The following is a 17,571-nucleotide window of genomic DNA, read 5'->3' on the forward strand; positions in this document are numbered from 1 at the left end:
TTCATCCAGGGCTACTCAGCGAGGGCAGCCCCACTAACGGACACCTATTGAAAGAATAAGACATGGGATTGGTCCGAGAAATGTCAAACGGCCTTTGATGATTTGAAGGCGGCCGTGATGGAGGAATCAGTCTTGGCATTACCGGATTTCACCAAGACCTTTGAAGTACAAACAGATGCCTCAGACTTTGCTATCGGGGGTGTTCTAATGCAAGAAAGGCATCCTATTGCTTTTGAAAGTCGCAAGCTCAACGACACTGAGCGTCGGTATACGGTGCAAGAAAAGGAGATGACGGCTATTGTTCATTGCCTACGAGTGTGGCGTCATTACTTGTTGGGCTCAAAATTCATCATCAAGACGGATAATGTCGCTACTAGTTATTTCCAATCACAAAAGAAGTTGACTCCCAAGCAAGCACGTTGGCAAGATTTCTTAGCGGAGTTTGACTATGTGATGGAATACAAGCCGGGGAAGGCGAATGTTGTAGCCGATGCGTTAAGCAGGAAGGCGGAGCTTGCAGCCATAAGCCAAGCCAAAGGGACGTTGCTTGATTTGATTCGGGAAGGCATGGATCATGATCCCTTGGCTAAGGAGTTGGTAAAAGCTGCCCAAGAAGGAAAGACGCGACGATTTTTGGTCGAGGACGGCTTACTCTACACTATGGGGCAGCGTATCTATGTTCCTAAATGGAACAATTTGCGGCGAGATATCATCAAGGAGTGCTATGACACAAAGTGGGCTGGTCATCCAGGGCAGAAACGCACATTGGCACTACTTGGACGAGCTTACTATTGGCCGCAAATGAAAGACATGGTGGAGCTCTATGTAAAGACTTGTCTTGTGTGCCAACAAGACAAGGTGGAAACAAGGTCACCAGGGTTTGTTGGAGCCTCTACCAGTCCCGGAGCGTCCATGGGACTCTATCACCATGGACTTCATTAGTGCCCTGCCTAAATCCGAAGGGTTCGGGTCAATAATGGTGGTGGTTGATCGATTCTCTAAGTATGGCACCTTCATTTCTGTCACCAAGGATTGCACAACAGAGGAAGCAGCAAGGCTATTCTTCAAGAATGTTGTGAAGTATTGGGGGTTACCGCGAAGCATAATAAGTGATCGTGACCCCCGATTCACGGGTCGGCTATGGACGGAGTTGTTCAAACTCCTAGGCTCGGACCTACACTTCTCTACAAGCTTTCACCCTCAGACGGATGGACAAACAGAAAGGGTGAATGCTTTGTTGGAGTACTATCTTCGGCACTTTGTAAGTGCCAATCAGAGAGATTGGGCCAAGCTCCTGGATATTGCACAATTTTCCTACAATTTACAAAGGAGTGAAGCCACGGGGCGGAGTCCATTCGAGTTGGCGACAGGACAACAACCACTAACACCCCACACTTTGTCCACTTCTATTGAAGGAGGGAGAAGCCCCGGAGCATGCAAAATGGCTAAGTCATGGGAGGAGCATGCCGACTTAGCACGATCTTGTTTAAACAAAGCACGGAGGCGCATGAAGAAGTGGGCCGATAAGAAGAGACGGCCTTTGGAATTTAAAGTTGGCGACCAAGTCCTTGTGAAAATATTACCTCAACAATTCAAGGCGTACCGAAGTGTGCACAAAGGCTTGGTACGGAGATATGAAGGGCCGTTCCCGGTGGTAGCTAAGGTTGGCAAGGTATCTTATCGCCTTGACCTACCTAGCACTTTAAAGATTCATCTCGTCTTCCATGTGAGCATGCTGAAGCCATATCATGAAGACATGGAAGACCCTAGCCGAGGGGAGTCACAACGGGCACCTCCGATTGTGACTAAGTCATTTGATAAGGAGGTTGATGAGGTTTTAGCAGATCGCATTGTTCGAAGGCGTGGAGTGCCTCCTTGCCAACAATTTTTGATAAAGTGGAAGGGATTGCCCGAGTCCGAAGCAACGTGGGAAAGTCAAGAAGACTTGTGGCAGTTCGAAGACAAACTAAAGCATTACGCGGCGACGAGAGCGTCGCCCAAATAAGCAGGGGAAAATGTCACGACTCGCTCGATTTTGGCACAAGAAGATCGAGAAATTTAAAATGTTGACGACTTGAGGCTAACCGGAATATTCTAGACTCCCACAAGTGCATGAAGATTGCTAGAATATGATGGGACATTCTAGAAGCCTACAAGCTCCTCACTTGGTGGATTATTCTAGATCATCCTAGTTTAGTCCATAAATATTTTAATGTAAATATTTGTATAGAAAATTCTAGATGTGTAATCTAGACCATTGGATAGAAAAGATCCTAGCCATCCATTTGAGGAGGCTACTACTATAAATAGTTTGGTAGGATTCATTTGAAGACATTAAGAGAGTGAAGTTGTAAAGAGTATCCTTATTCAATACAAAGCCTTCTTTGTAAGTTTCTGTGTTCCTTCATTGTCCCTTTCTTAAAGTGTTCTACTTAGTGCCTTTCTAAGACATCAACGCCAATCGGGAGACTGACTTAGTGTAATAACCGCGGGGGCGGAAGTTGAAGACACTAAGACCGCACGGTTCTTGGAGGAAATTAGCAAGTCCGTGACAACATGCTGAAATTATTCTTAATATTCTTCACAGAAGCAAAAAGATGCTAGTATCTATTTTCCTCAAAACAACTGGACAATAAACCATATATCTACTTAAGAATATAATGTTCACTGGATGGCTTATCATGCAAGTTAATGTTTCACTGATAATTTCATCCATTAAGATCTTTGACCACTATTTCCGATCTAAATAGCAAGTCTCACCAACAAAAAACTAAATGGTAACCACCATCAAGATGCAAATGATATGATTAAAAATAACCACGTGGTCCAAGAATAATGAAGCAGAAATTTGGTCTTCATACCTGCCAAACATTTGCCCATACTTCACCATTCACTTACTCCAGTTCATTGAGGTTGTGAACCTCGTCTCCTTTGTACTTGACTGCATGTGCTTCAATGACTGTTGATTTGAGAGAACATACAAAGATGATGGACCAATTAACTGAAGATGCCAGATGAGAAATGAATAATGAAGTGAACAATGTATACTAGCACTCGAAAAACATAAATGCATATGCACGCTCTAGGAAAAAATGAAGAATATACATATATGCATGCACTAGCAGGTTCTGACAGAGTCAATTAATTTCTAGTCATCCTTGAAGCAATTGCAAAAGTAAATATCAAAAAATATGAATTCTCCACCCTCTGTGAGAGAGAGAGAGAGAGAGAGAGAGAAGGGGGGAGAAGGAAAGGTCCAGTAGGTGTTGATGCCGTAAATGGGCCTAACGGCAAAGCTGAGACAAGAACTAAATTCACTTCGAATTTCATATAATGGAAACCTTTCAATGTTTGAGGGTTAATCTGATACAAGGTTGAAGTTCCATCTCCAAATATAACTTTCCCATCAGTTGCCAACCCCCAGCCATCTTGCATTTGGTGAGTGAACTTCTTAAACTGTAGACGATGCAGAAAAATATCAGACACACAGGCGAGTAACCACTTACTCCAGAATTTATGCATCTTCAAAAATCAGAGGATAGAAACATTCAATAAATGTATTCAGAGACTATTTGATATTGCTATAGGATAATATAGGAACTCAGAAGTAACGGCTTCTCCAAGAAACACCGCAGCATTGAGACTAGTCTTTGTCCAAATTATCATTAATAAATCCAATAATTAGAACCCATAATCCCGGCTAGAATCAGATTGATTGAATACACGAACTAGAATTATAAGATTAAATTAAGATACGGAAATAATTCCTCCTCTTTAATCACGATCACACTAAGGCATATATCAAATGTATAAGGCAGAAGCCTATAGAACTTAAGGCAAACAACTACAATAAGAATATGACTGGTCTCTACAATTATACTCCAATGCTTTTAGAATCAATTCTTAACTTGATAAACAACTAAGATTAAATATGAAAAATAATTGAAAACTGATTTTTACACTATAATGACTTAGCTAATGTTCCCATATATATATACAAGACATTTTACTAGTCCTGCAGCTGCAGTTCAGAAATTTTCTGAAAATTTGAGAATTATAGCGATAGAAGTTTAACATCCAGAAATCACCAATTCAAAATTGGAGTACACTCAAGACATATAAAACAAAATTAACAGTATTAAACTGGGTTTTAGACTTTGGATTTCATATCATACTCATAAAACTCATCAAATTAAAATGGCACAAACATATATAGGAGAATATTGAAACAAGGAAAAGGGTGAAGCACAAACTTTGCTTAAGTTATTTCGGTCATATATGAAACCAGTTTTCTCCGACCAAGTAACTTGAAACAACCTACAAAAGTACATGAGATTACAACATTAGAAATACGGCTATTTAACTTTGATATAAAAGAATCACCCAATTTAGATTTTGCAATTGATATAAATAAACTGATTCTTTAACAGGTATATACAACCACAGAACCCTAGGAAAACACAGTTAAAACTTAAGTTTGTTCTAATTTTCGCAATAAATGACAGTGAAGCTGTAGATAAGCAGATCCAGAGTGCTCACAATAACATTTCTCGCTTTCCCTATTATCTACATACCATTTAATCTTTAAAAGCTTCCTCTACTCAATAAAGAGAAAATAAAATTTGAAACAAAAACAATTTTTTCTCACAAACCTTTCACCGATAAGAGTTAAACCCTCCCCAAAGTAAGAATTCTGCATTTTGTGAATAGCCTCAACCTGCAAATGTAGAAACAGTAAATTATTCCAATTCATGTATGAGGAGCCAGATCTGTGGGACTGGGATGTATCTTTTCTGAGGCTTAATTATAAACTACATCCAGTAAGAAATAAATATTTTATACAGCAGTGCAGACATAGAGTTTAATTTTGAAACAAAATTGAGATGCTCAAATCTAAAATTGGGTACCTTCCCTGTCTGAAGAGTGACTTTCCGAACGGACAACTGCAATTAGAAAGTAGGAAAACTTAAGCGGATAACTTGTAGACAAACTTATCATTCATGTGTAAGCAATAATATAGGCAAAGTAAATACGTCCAGCAAATGAAACCAGAAAAAATATCGGGCAGTGCATTAGCATCATATGTTTTGGAACCTTAATTGTCTTTTGGGTTTCATTAGGACCATGCACAACACAGGATAATCAGCAGGAACTAAATTTACAACTTGAAGCAATATGTCAAAAAGAAAATAAGCACAAACATGGGAACTGCATTGATGCCACATACCTATATTTGTCAAGTCTTAGAGGCAAATAAGATGTTAACTCACATGTCCTTTAAGACCGGTTGATTCAAAGAGTTTATCATTTCCTGCATACAGAAGCCCCTAAAAACAAATGGACATTGTCAATTCCAAAGCAGAGAAATAACTTTCAGATTCAAAATTCATGGTTTACAACTCATAGTAGAAGCTCTAAATTGAAATCAAATGTAGAAGAATAAAGCATTAAATATGACTTTCATCTAATTCCAATTGAGCATACAAACAAATTGGAGGGTATATCCAGACAGAAACTGAAGCCTATCTGGTACTTTTAACTGATTTTAATCAGAATTCAGAAAGCGTTAATCAAAACTCCCAGTTGGATGCTTGTTACAATGAAAAACTTGATTAATTTATTGTTCTGAAGCTCAAGAGGACCGATTGTGCATTAGTTACCCATATGCAAATGCCCTATGCGCATTAACAGTATCAACATTCATGTAGGCCCAAATATAAGAAAAAGAAGACTAGCAAATGCAAGTGCAACAAAATCTGCATAAAATTACTAAAATAAAAGCCATAATTAACGTCCAAAAAAGATTCATTTTTACCTATCAGTAATTCATTCAAGTGCAAAAACGTTCAATCCAAAAAAAAATAAAAAAATAAAAATATAGATTCAAATAAATCTACGTGAAATGGACCTCAGTAAAGGCATTAGGATCGTGGGGGAACTCATTGACCACTTCGTTCCACATTGACCACTTCGACGGCGTAAATCTGAGCCGACGGAGGTTTTGTTCCAAAGACGGTCTGGACGCTCGACAAAATACGCAGTACAACAAAAACGCCCAAAATAGAAATAGCTGAAATGACTAAAGAGAACATTCTCAGAGGAAACGACGGCGTAGAATACGACATCAAATTGTGACTGCACTTAGTGAGGTACGAAGATCGCTTCATAGATTTTTTCCTCAGCGATGCGTTGGCCATGGTGAAAGAAGAGCATTCATGCGTGAACGATGGTGGTGAGAGCAGCCGTGAATTTCGGCGTGGAGGGGCTGATGACTGGCGAAGTAGGATGAGGTGGCAGAATGATATCTGTGGTTTGACTCGTCAGAATAGAATAATGTCATAAAGAGAGAAATGATGTCTAACTCGAAATATATAATATCAACTACATGTACATGTACAAGGAACATTATCCCTAACAAAAAATAATAATAATCGAAGATTCAGAAACGTGACCTTAATAAAGGATGATAAAAAAATAATAAATTTTTTGATTAAACAAAATATTTTAAAAGCTTTATAGTTTAAACCTTCACTTGCAATGCCTAATTATTAATGCTACTAAATTGATTTCCTAATCATAATTTAAGTACCGTGTGACGTAACACATTATAATAGATGGTGTTGACCTCGAAAATTGGATCCTCCACGTGGTCAATCGATAGCCACTCCACGTATTTCTCGCTGCGCACAATCAACGCACGGTCAGATGCACACAGTTGGAACCAGCGGGGGTGGCGGCGGCCGTATACACTCAGACGATCAAGTTAGGCTCAAGTGATCGGAACAGTACCAAGGTTGTGCAAAATAGTGGGGAGGAGAATATATGTTTACTTGTTAGGGAGTGCTAAGTAGAAAGAGTTTCATTGCCTTTGCTTCTTGCCAAACCTTGGGTATTTATAGGTGAGGAGAGCCGTTGGATGTGGGACATGTGTATACATCTGAACGGTATGAGGCGTCTGCTCATAGGCGTCAATCGACCGCGTCTATAGAGTGGGCGGGTAGTTACTTTTCCCGAGTTGAGTTGACATAAAGTTGATAAGTCACATCAATAAGCCTCATGGAGACGTCAAGTCACTTTAAACCTTAGGGGCAGAAAAGAACTTGACAAAGATCTCATTCCGAAATCGACGGTGGATTCTCTTGTCGAGGTCCCTGGGGTTAATTTCGCCTCGGATTCAAGGGGGCGAGGGCGCTTCGGTCAATCATGCAGGATTACCTACGCTTGGTAGTGTGATAGCAGATCCATTGGTGAAGTCACTTCGAAACCACTTCGGATGAGCGTTCCACACCTCGCGTGGTGTGGTGGTGGACTTTCCGAGGTGGTTTAGTTAGGGGCGTAACAGTGGTCCCTCAAGTCCAAGTATGAATATTTATATCATGGGTGGACTTGTCTTCTCGATCGGGTATGTGCGCCTTGGGATGGGGACCGTGACTTGTGAGAACTTGAGGGTCGATTTTCTGTATTCATCGAAGCGTTGTTCCCAGGCAGATGCGTTAAATCTTCGCCACTGCGTGAGGAAAAAATTTACGTGAGGCCGAGGTGCTGACGAGCTGGACAATGCGTGGGGAGATGGTCAACGCAGCGACCGAGGCGATGACCCACAGGGAACTTCGCACTGGGTGTGCCTAAGGTTTGTAAAGTTGAGTGAGGAACTCATTTGCCATCGGTATGCTGACCTACAGGAGACGATGCGTTGGGAGATGGCGAAAACTTTGTAAAGCTAAGGGTGGAGCGCAACGACCGAGATGATGACCCACAGGGGACTCCGCATCAGGTGCGCCTAAACTTTGTAAAGTTGAGTGAGGAGCTCATCTGCCACCGGTGCGCTGACCCACAGGGGACGACGCATTGGGAGATGGCCGAAACTCACAGCGACGGAGGCGATGACCCACAGGGGACTCAGCGTCAAGTGCGCCTAAGCTTTGTAAAGTTGAGTGAGAAGTTCATCTGCCACTGGTGCTCTGACCCACAGGGGACGACGCATTGGGAGATGGCCAAAACTTTGTAAAGCTTAGGAGGGAATGCAGCGATCAAGGCGATGACCCACAAGGGACTCCGCGTCAGGTGCGCCTAAACTTTGTAAAGTTGAGCGATGAGATCGTTCCGAGGCGGGCGTATATGACATTAAATGATTTGACAACTGTTGCGTATTTCTAAGGTGACAGTTGGGTGCAACGCCCATTCCCCTAAAAGGCTGCTGCAGCTACTTATTGTTGACGGCTGGTGGTGATCGAGGGGACGCGTTATATGCGACGTGAGGGTCACAGCAAAATCTTAGGCGTAAATCAAATAGTGGTGGCCAACAGTGCCTGCGTGGCCCGGGCTCTGAGCACCAACATCCAGCTTGAAGGCTTGGTGAAGGACCTCAACGTCAAGAGGGAAGACCTTGCCAAACGCCTTGAGGAGGCGATGCGGCACGGGGACGCGGTGAGAGAGGCCCAAGCCAAGACTGTGGAAGAGGAGAAAGGTAGAAAAGAGGCTGAGGCCCAGCTGGCGACTACCAAAGGGGAAACATAGCGGTTGAAGAAGGAGCTCTACGAGGTAGAGTGTCAGGTGGCAGCTGTGACCCGAAGAGTGGATCACGCTAATGAGCACCACCGGCTCACCATGGAGGCTCTAGAGGCCTCCAAAAAAGAAAGAGCGGAGCTGAGGCAGAGGGCGGAGGCCCAATCTGAGGAAATTGCCTCCTTGAAGAAGGAACTGAAGTCGGCAGGGGAAGTGGTTGTTCAAAATTTTATTGACCACTTTGAGAAGCATCCCCTGTACGACGACTTCACAAATTTTTGGGCCTCCTGGAGTGCCCAAGGCATATTGGGTCGGTTAAAAGAGGTCCACCCTACTTTGGACATCTCATCTCTGGAGGCAGAGTTCGGAAGACCTACTAGAGGCCGACCTGATAGGCTTGCCGAGGACACTCTGGTAGCCCCTGAGGCGGGCGAAGCAGAGGCTGGGGAAGGGCCTCCTGTAGAGTAGGGCTTATTTTGTAATGGCTTCGGCCTCTTGTAAATTTGAAGTGAATGAAATGAATTTTTTTTTTCACCAAGTGTTATTGCTTCGACTCTCGTATCGTATTGACCTGTTTATGCATATATGAATGACAACCTTTTAAGATTAAGCGCCTCTTAACAACAATCAGAAGATCGAACCACTTAAGTAATCATCAAGCATCTCTTAACAATAATCAGATGATCGGATCACTTAAGTAATAATCAGGTGCCTCTCAACAACAATCAGAAGATCAGATCACTTAAGTAATAATACTGAGGGACTGAGGTAATAATTTGTTAACCAATGTGACAAAGAACAGAAGTATCAATACTTAAAAAGTTACATTATCCATTACCAAGGCATTTTCAGTGCTCAGTAAGATGGGAAAATTACAAATGAGATCGGATCGGGACACAAACTTATTAGACAACATTAAGATCGGATCGGAACAAAAACTCATCACTGATAGTATTTTCTCAGGTGATTTCCCTGCCATGTCTTCAATTTCTAAAGTACCAGGTCGGGATTCCCTGCGGATGGGGTAAGGACCCTCCCAGTTCGATCCAAACACTCCTGACCCGGTTGGCTTTGATGATTGAAAGACCCTTCCGAGGACGAGGTCTTCCAGGCGAAGAGTTCGATTTTTTACCTTGGAGTTATAATAACGGGTCATCTTCCTATTATACTTTGCCAAATTCACCTGGGAGGTATTCCTCCTTTCTTCAAGGAGATAGAGTTCGTTCACGCGGGCCTCATCATTATTAACCTCGTTGAAGTGTATTCGTCGGTGCGATGGGACCTCGACCTCGACTGGGCTCATGGCCTCGACCTCGTAGGTCATTGAGAATGGTGTTTTCCCTGTTACATTTCGGCTTGTGGTTCGGATGGCCTAGAGGGCGTGGGGAAGTTCATCGACCCAAGCCCCCTTTGAGGTGTCAAGCTTTCTTTTCAGGGTATGCTTGATGATTTTGTTTACTGCCTCAACTTGTCCATTTGCTTGCGGGTGATGAGGCGTTGAGAAGTCCTTTTTATTCCCAGTTCGTCGCGCAATTCTCACATTTTCCTGTTGTCGAACTGTCTCCCATTGTTGGACACTAAGGAGTGGAGAATGTCAAACCTGCAAATGATATTCTTCTAGACGAATTTTGTAGTGTTTGCCTCGGTGATCTTCGCAAGAGGTTCAGCCTCAACCCACTTGGTGAAGTAGTCTATAGCGACAATGGTAAAGGTCGCGCTTCCTCTTCCTTTAGGGAGTGGACCAATAAAGTTGATGCCCCACTTGGCAAATGGCTAGGTGCTGGTTACGACAGACAGGTTTTGAGAAGGCTTCCTTTGAATATTCGAGAAACGCTGGAACTTGTCACATCTCTGGATGAACTAGCAAGCATCCCTTTTCAAGATCACCAAGAAGTAGCCTTGTGGAGAACCTTGTGTGTCAGGGCCGCTCCTCCGGAGTGATTTCTGTAGATTTCCTCATGGATTTTCCTAAGTATGTATGTGGCCTCTTCACCTCCCACACATCGGAGAAGTGGTGAGGCGAAGCCTCTTTTGTAGAACATATCCTCTTTCAGGACGAAGTGCACAGCTCTTCTCCCCAACTTCCTTGCCTCGCTTCTAGAAGCAAGTAGTGTTTGATCCTTTAGATAGGCGATGATAGACTGCATCCATAATGAGGTGCCTTCTATCCAAAGTACTTCTTCTCCTCCAGAAATGTAGGTTTTGATAAGTGTTCAATAGGGACAACTTTTAATGACACAGAATCCTTGCTACTAGCTAATTTTGAAAGGGGCGTCTGCATGTGTATTCTCTAGACGTGGGACTTGAATAAGTTCGAACCTTTCAAATTGAGGGACTAGGTCCCAAACCAATTTCAAGTCTGCGGCCATGCTACTATCTTTGGCCGCAAAGCTTCCACTGACCTGATTCACTATCAGCTGAGAATCGCTGCTGGCTACGAGCTTTCTGACCTGCATTTCTCTTGCCAATCTAACGCCTACTAGAAGGGCTTCGTATTCGACAGCATTGTTCGAGGCTTGGAAGCCAAACCTTACTGCGCAATTTAGCTTGTGACCCTCTGGGCTTTCCAAGACTATTCCTGCCCCGGAGCCTGCCTCTCCTGAGGATCCATCTACGAACAGTTTCCAGGTTAGGGACTCGGCTGGTTTCATTATTGCTTCCATTTTCGGGGTTTTGGCAAACTCAACCACAAAATCTGCAAGGGCCGGACCCTTGATGGCATGTCGAGGTTGGAACAGTATGTCGAACTCGCTGAGCTTGATTGCCCATTTTAGTAGGCGTCCTGATGCGTCTGTTCTCTGCAGCACCTGCTTCAATGGAAAATTGGTGAGAACGTCGATAGAGTGAGCCTGGAAGTATGGCCTCAGTTTCCTTGAGGCTGCGATGAGGGCAAGTGTCAATTTCTCCATGTCTGGGTACCATGTTTCAGCTGGGAGGAGTGGTTTGCTGACGTAATACACTGGCAACTGTCGTTCATTTTCTTCTCTGACTAGAACAGTGCTGAGCGCCATGTCCAATACTGCCAAATACAGCAGAGACTCTTCTGGTCGAGGTTTTGACAAAAGGGGGTGCCTCTCCGAGGTGCTTTTTCAGCGACTGGAAGGCTTCTTCACACTCAGAAATCCATTGAAACTTCTTTCCTTGCTTAAGCACTTTGAAGAAGGGTAAGCTCTTATCAGTGGCCCTGGAGATGAAGCGACTGAGTGCGGCTATTCGACCATTGAGGCTTTGGACCTCCTTCGATTTATGAGATGACCTCATTTCCAGCAAGGCCGTTATCTTTACTGGATTGGCTTCAATTCCTCTTTAGTTAACAATATACCCCAAGAATTGACCCGAAGCCACCCCAAAGGTGCACTTGAGGGGATTCAACTTCATCTTATATTTTCTAAGTATCTGAAAGGTTTGGTCGAGGTGACTTACATGTTCGCTTGCCTGGAGGCTCTTGACTAGCATGTCGTCCACGTAGACCTCCATGGTTTTGTCGATGAGTTCGACGAACGTCATGTTGACCAGCCTCTAATATGTGGCTCCGGCATTTTTCAATCCGAAAGGCATGACTTTGTAGCAGTAGAGTCCTCTGTCTGTGATGAATGACATAGCTTCCTCATCAGGTTGAAACATGGGTATCTAATTGTACCCGAATACGCATCCATAAAGCTCAATAGTTCATGTCCAACAGTGGAATTTACAAGTTGGTCTATTCTTGGAAGTGGGAAGCTATCTTTAGGGCACACCTGATTCAAGTTGGTGAAGTCTACGCACACCCTTCACTTCCCGCTGAGCTTTTTCACCAGGATCGGGTTGGATATCCACTTCGGGAAGATGGCTTCCCTTATGAAACCACTGCGGCTAAGCTTGTCTACTTCGTCTTTGAGAGCTTCGTACATTTCTGGGTTGAGAGCACGTCTTTTCTGCTGATGAGGGGTACATGAGGAGTTGATGTTAAGATGATGGCAACTGGTCCTTGGATCTATTCCCACCATGTCCTCATGCTTACAAGCGAAGACATCCAAGTTTCTTTTCAGGAAGCTTATCATCTCCTCTTTTGCTTCAGGGGACAGTGCTTTCCCTATTCGCAAGAACTGACTAGGGTCCTCTGGGTTGGCGGAGAAAGTTTCTAGTTCTTCCATTGGGGTTGCATTTGATTCAGAGTCAATTATCCGGGGATCTAACTCATCAAGAGCGTGTCCTTATTCAGGGGCATCTTCCATGTTGACGTCTTCCTCCTGATCGGAGGTATGCCCTTGTTCAGGGGCATCGAGCATTTCGACGTCTATACTGGCTTCATTGGCCACTTTAGTTATGATCACGTTAATAGTTCGAGGCTCCGACTTTCTCAGAGAGTTCAAGTAACATGCCCTGAAGCCCATCTGGTCGCCTCGGACCATAGTAATCCAATGTTCAGTTGGAAATTTTATACACAAGTAGTAGATGGACGTGACGGCCCAAAGATCTTTCAGAGCGGGTCTGTCCAATACTCTATGATAGGCCGATCTGTGGTCTACCACTAAGAATTCCATGAAGTGTTGGGCCACTAGGGATGCTAAACCCATCTCGACGGGCAGAGTGATCCGCCCTCGTGGGACGATGCTGTCTTCAGTAAATCTGAATAGTGGGTCGGTCATGGGTGTCAACCCATGTTCAATTTGCATTTTGTCTAAGGTGGAGCCGAACAGTATGTTCACCGAACTTCCATTATCAACGAGCATGCATTTGAGCCCGTTTCTAGCCACTACGGCTCTAACAACCAACGCGTCACAATGGGGATGGTGAACTTCTTCTACATCTTCCTGGGAGAGCGTGATTGGGGCCATCTTATTGGCCGCTTGTGACTCATTGACAATGTAGGTAATTATTGGCGGGTCCTTTGCTTCCCTTGTGTAGTTCCTTTTGGCGTTCCCGGTGTTGCCACCGATGTGAGGTCCCCCAATGATTGTGTCGATCTCCCTGATGACTTGGCTCCCAGAGAATGGGGCTTGATTTCTCTGTCTAGACTGTCCTCGATCCCTTGATTCTCTTCTCCGAGGTGATTGCTCTCCATACCCTCTCTCTCCCCTGTTTGGGGAGACGGATCTGCGATGATATTCGCTCCTGCTGGATGGATGTGAGTTGCTTCGATCAAGGTGTCGATTAGCGTCTCGGCACTTACTAGTGTCATGCCCATAGAGTTGGTGAAAAGTGCAAAATCTTGCCCCTTCCAAGGGCCTATTTGATCGTTTCTTCTTCTTACTATCAGTTCTTCCGGATGGTCCTGCTTCACCAGGAGTATTCTCGTACGCCAATACCAGCACTGCATTCAATGTGGCGGAAGCTAGTGCCTGTCCAGAGGTGGGAGCTATTGTATGACCTCCTTGAGTCTATTGCTGAGTAACAAGGTGCGCTGCAGGTCCTCGACCTACTTGCCTCTGAGGCGGAGGGAGTCCTTGCACAGCACGATTTCGGTGATCAATCATTTCCTCACTGACGATTTCTACTCTCATCATTTCCACCAGTTCGTCATAGGTGACAGGATTCTTGTTGCGCACGTCCCTCAAGAACAAAGTGTTCATGTTGATGCCGCCTTTTAGAGCTGAAAGGGCTTGTCTGTCAGTAACATATTCGCAATATGTGATTTCGTCTATAAACCTGGGGAGATAGCTTTTCAGCATCTCTCCAGGGGTCTGCCTCATATCTTGCAGGTGTTACACTGGGGCCTCTCCTTCTCTGCGTGAGAGGTATTGGTTTAGGAATGTCTTCTTCAAATCTGTCCAACTCCTAATACTTAGGGTAGGAAGTCTGCTATACCACACTTCGGCAGCTCCGCCCAAGGTTAAGTGGAAGGCTCTGCATTTCAAAGCAGGCGAGGCTCCCCTGAGGCTCATCTGTGTCATGTGCTTTGTGAGGTACTTCTCTGGGTCCCCTTTCCTTCATACTTGGGGATCTTAAGGGGCATGAAGTTCGTCGGCATTGGGAAGCTTCAGATCTCCCTTGAAAAAGGGAGGTTATCATCATCGTCATTGATTTCATAAGATCGATAGGGCCCATCTGACCCTTCATCATCTCGAATATCCTGAGGAGGTTGAGGTGCTTCTCCTTGGCTTTCCCAGCTGATTAGGTTCCTTCTATCCCTCCTATTTCTAGGAGGAGGTGTTTGTTCTTACTCCTGGTCTTCCTGAACTGATCTTTGCACTAAGCAGGCCCTATTACTAGGGTCCTGCCCTATTCGGTCGAAGACGCTTACTGACCTTTGTTCCTCATATTCTAGAGGGAAATTGTCCCCTAACTGTGGTTCCACTGGCTGGCTTCCTTGCACATAGGATGTGGCTTCGGCACCCACTTCTCTTTCGAAGGGGCATTCTCTGTGCCCGCGATACAGGGGCTTCCTGCACTGGGTGAGATCTTTGGGGCATTTGATAGCCCTGATGACCTTGGGCTTGCATGAGAAGTACATGCATCGCCATATTCTGAGCTACAATGTCTCTCATGCCCGTCGCTATTTAAGTCATCCCTTTAGTAAGCATGGCTGTTCTTGCACCTCGGTGACGCTGGTGATGGGGTCTCTGGTGAGTGACATTGTTATGAAGCACCTCTTCTTCAGAGGCCTCTCTCATGGGATTGTCGTCTTCATTACTCTCCTTTTTCAAGGGTGACGAGAATTTGGGATATAACTCGATTGTGTACTTTTTCAAGAACGTGCCCTTTTCAGGGTAAGTCGCTAGTTTTTCGGTGCTTTCTTCGATGGAGAATGCAGAACTTTGAACGGGAAGTTTCCCACAAACGGCGCCAATTTTGACCTCGAAAATTGGACCCTCCACGTGGCCAACCGATAGCCACTCCACGTATTCCTCCCTACGCACAATCAACGCACGGTCAGATGCACACGATCGGAACCAGCGGGGATGGTGGCGGTCATATACAATCCGACGGTCAAGTTAGGCTCAGGTGATCGAAATAGTAACAAGGTTGTGCAAAATAGTGGGGAGAAGAATATATGTTTACTTGCTAGGGAGTGTTAAGTAGAAAGAGTTTCATTACCTTTGCTTCTTGCCAAGCATTGAGTATTTATAGGTGAGGAGAGTCGTTGGATGTCTGAACGGTATGAGGCGTCTGCTCATAGGCGTCAATCGACCGCGTCTATAGAGTAGACGGGTAGTTACTTCTCCCGAGTTGAGTTGACATAAAATTGATAGGTCACATCAACTAGCCTCATGGAGACGGGCAGAAAAGATCTTGACAAAGATCTCATTCCGAAATCGACGGCGGATCCTCTGGTCGAGGTCCCCGGGGTTAATTTCGCCTCGGATTCAAGGAGGCAAGGGCGCTTCGGTCAGTCATGCAGGAATATCTACGCCTCATAGTGTGATAGGAGATCGTCTCCATTGGTGAAGTCACTTCGAATGAGCGTTCCACACCTCGCGTGGTGTGGTGGTGGACTTTCCGAAGTGGTTCAGTTAGGGGCGTAACAGATGGTGTAATCAATTTTGTAATTAACCATTATCTCCCATCACTTATTGTATTATATCATGTCACCCGAGTACTTAACATAAGCTAAGTATCGATGTTTATGAGGTCGGTCCTGATTAATATTAATACCTTCAATTTTATTGCATAATTAATTTTAATTAGAGATTTAATTCTGTGACTAAAATAATGGGATCCAAAAAGACTATCTCTATCCGTAGGATGCGAAGTATCGAAATTAATCGAAAGTTCGATTTTATCTACACTACTCATTTTCAAATGATTAATATTCATATTTATGACTTAGTATTAATGTGATAATTATTTTGTATTAATACGAAATTAAAACGTGCTCTTGCTTTGGTGATGAAAAGATTACTTGTTTGACTTCTACCCAGACAGATGGTAGGTGACGCAAGGTCTAGTCATTTTTTTTAAATTCAATATATGTAGGGATGACAAAAAATTTCATTGATGACCAATCACAATAGTCAGGGGCGGAGCCATGAAGGGTTCAGTGCAAACAATTACTTGCATGAACTTTGGGCTAGACTCAGTTCATTTTCAAAAAATTTGTGAAGATTGAAGAGTGTGAAGAAAATCCTCCATTGTGTGTGTAAATCTCCACTCCACCTTCCAGCATTTCCAAAAAAATCCACAGAATTTAGAAACCACCAAATTTGCTACCTCTGGCTTTAAATTTAGGTCTGATTGGAAGATCCTACTTTAGTGAATACAAAAATGAAGTCTTCAAGTTAAGGAGTGTTGGAATACCAGCCCGATAAACTTTGCTTTGCCAACTTCGTAAAAAGACCACGATTTGAACTCCCTAGGCTCAAACAAATGGGTTGGAGGTGGCTCAAACAAACTTGGCACTTTCAAAGGTAAGTTATGTGACATTAGTTTCAAGGATCTAATAACCAAAGAGCGAAGCCCAAGACTAAAAATTCAAAGTCGAGCCCTGATTAAATTAAGCCTGCACTGAAAATTATTCCTGGCTCCGCCCATGACAATAGTAAATGGGGGCAAGGAAGAACGAGGATTATGATCATATTTAAATATCAATACATTTAAAATAGAAAATAATATTAAAAATATTAATTAATTAAACAGGCTGTAAGTGGTGATATTTTGATAAGTAATGTTATTATTCTTATATCATTATCTACATAATGATGTACAAATGGATGACATAGACAAAAGAGAATTTTTTATAATAAATGATTTTTTCTGGATTGTGCTATGTGTACACAATGATATATACATAGTATTACACCCCCTCACATAGAGGAGGGCCCACATACAATAAGATATTCGTGGGCCACTTTTCATATGAGGGGATGTAGTCTATTGTGTACATTATAAAGTGTACAAATATCATTTTTATCATATTTATTGTGAATCTATATATATATACACACACATTAAAATTTCACGTCTCAATCAGTCAATTCCTGCATAATGAAAATTTCACCGAATGAAAAACTAGCAAATTTAACTAAGTAGAAGCATTTACTAGAACTTCCCCCAACTTTATTACTCCTTAATAAAGGAAATTTAAGAACAAATGAAGGGTCAACGCAATACATTTTGTTGCCTCAACGTTAATTTTCTTCAAAAAAA

General features: G+C 43.4%; 2 protein-coding genes across 3 annotated transcripts in view; both read right to left on the bottom strand.

The window, feature by feature from the left end:
* LOC111383676 (glutaminyl-peptide cyclotransferase-like) overlaps window positions 1–6,304 on the bottom strand; it is a 10,258-nt gene extending 3,954 nt beyond the window's left edge. The window contains exons 1-7 of one of the 2 annotated variants that reach the window (XM_023007807.1): window positions 5,909–6,304; window positions 5,271–5,327; window positions 4,908–4,943; window positions 4,653–4,717; window positions 4,254–4,317; window positions 3,342–3,456; window positions 2,862–2,959 (exon numbers count right to left, since the gene is read on the bottom strand). In XM_023007807.1, coding sequence (XP_022863575.1) covers window positions 2,895–2,959; window positions 3,342–3,456; window positions 4,254–4,317; window positions 4,653–4,717; window positions 4,908–4,943; window positions 5,271–5,327; window positions 5,909–5,962 — 456 coding nt within the window. In that variant the 5' untranslated portion in view covers window positions 5,963–6,304 and the 3' untranslated portion in view covers window positions 2,862–2,894. The other variant, XM_023007806.1, reaches the window with a different exon arrangement.
* A 2,742-nt stretch (window positions 6,305–9,046) lies between these two features.
* On the bottom strand, window positions 9,047–9,829 carry LOC111383679. Its single transcript, XM_023007809.1, has 2 exons — window positions 9,332–9,829; window positions 9,047–9,076 (listed from the first exon to the last, which is right to left on the bottom strand). Exons 1-2 carry the CDS (start codon window positions 9,827–9,829, stop codon window positions 9,047–9,049), a joined length of 528 nt encoding a protein of 175 aa, XP_022863577.1.
* Between the last annotated feature and the right edge of the window lie 7,742 nt (window positions 9,830–17,571).

Source organism: Olea europaea, unplaced genomic scaffold (assembly GCF_002742605.1).
Source record: "Olea europaea var. sylvestris unplaced genomic scaffold, O_europaea_v1 scaffold2738, whole genome shotgun sequence".
Lineage (NCBI taxonomy): Eukaryota > Viridiplantae > Streptophyta > Magnoliopsida > Lamiales > Oleaceae > Olea > Olea europaea.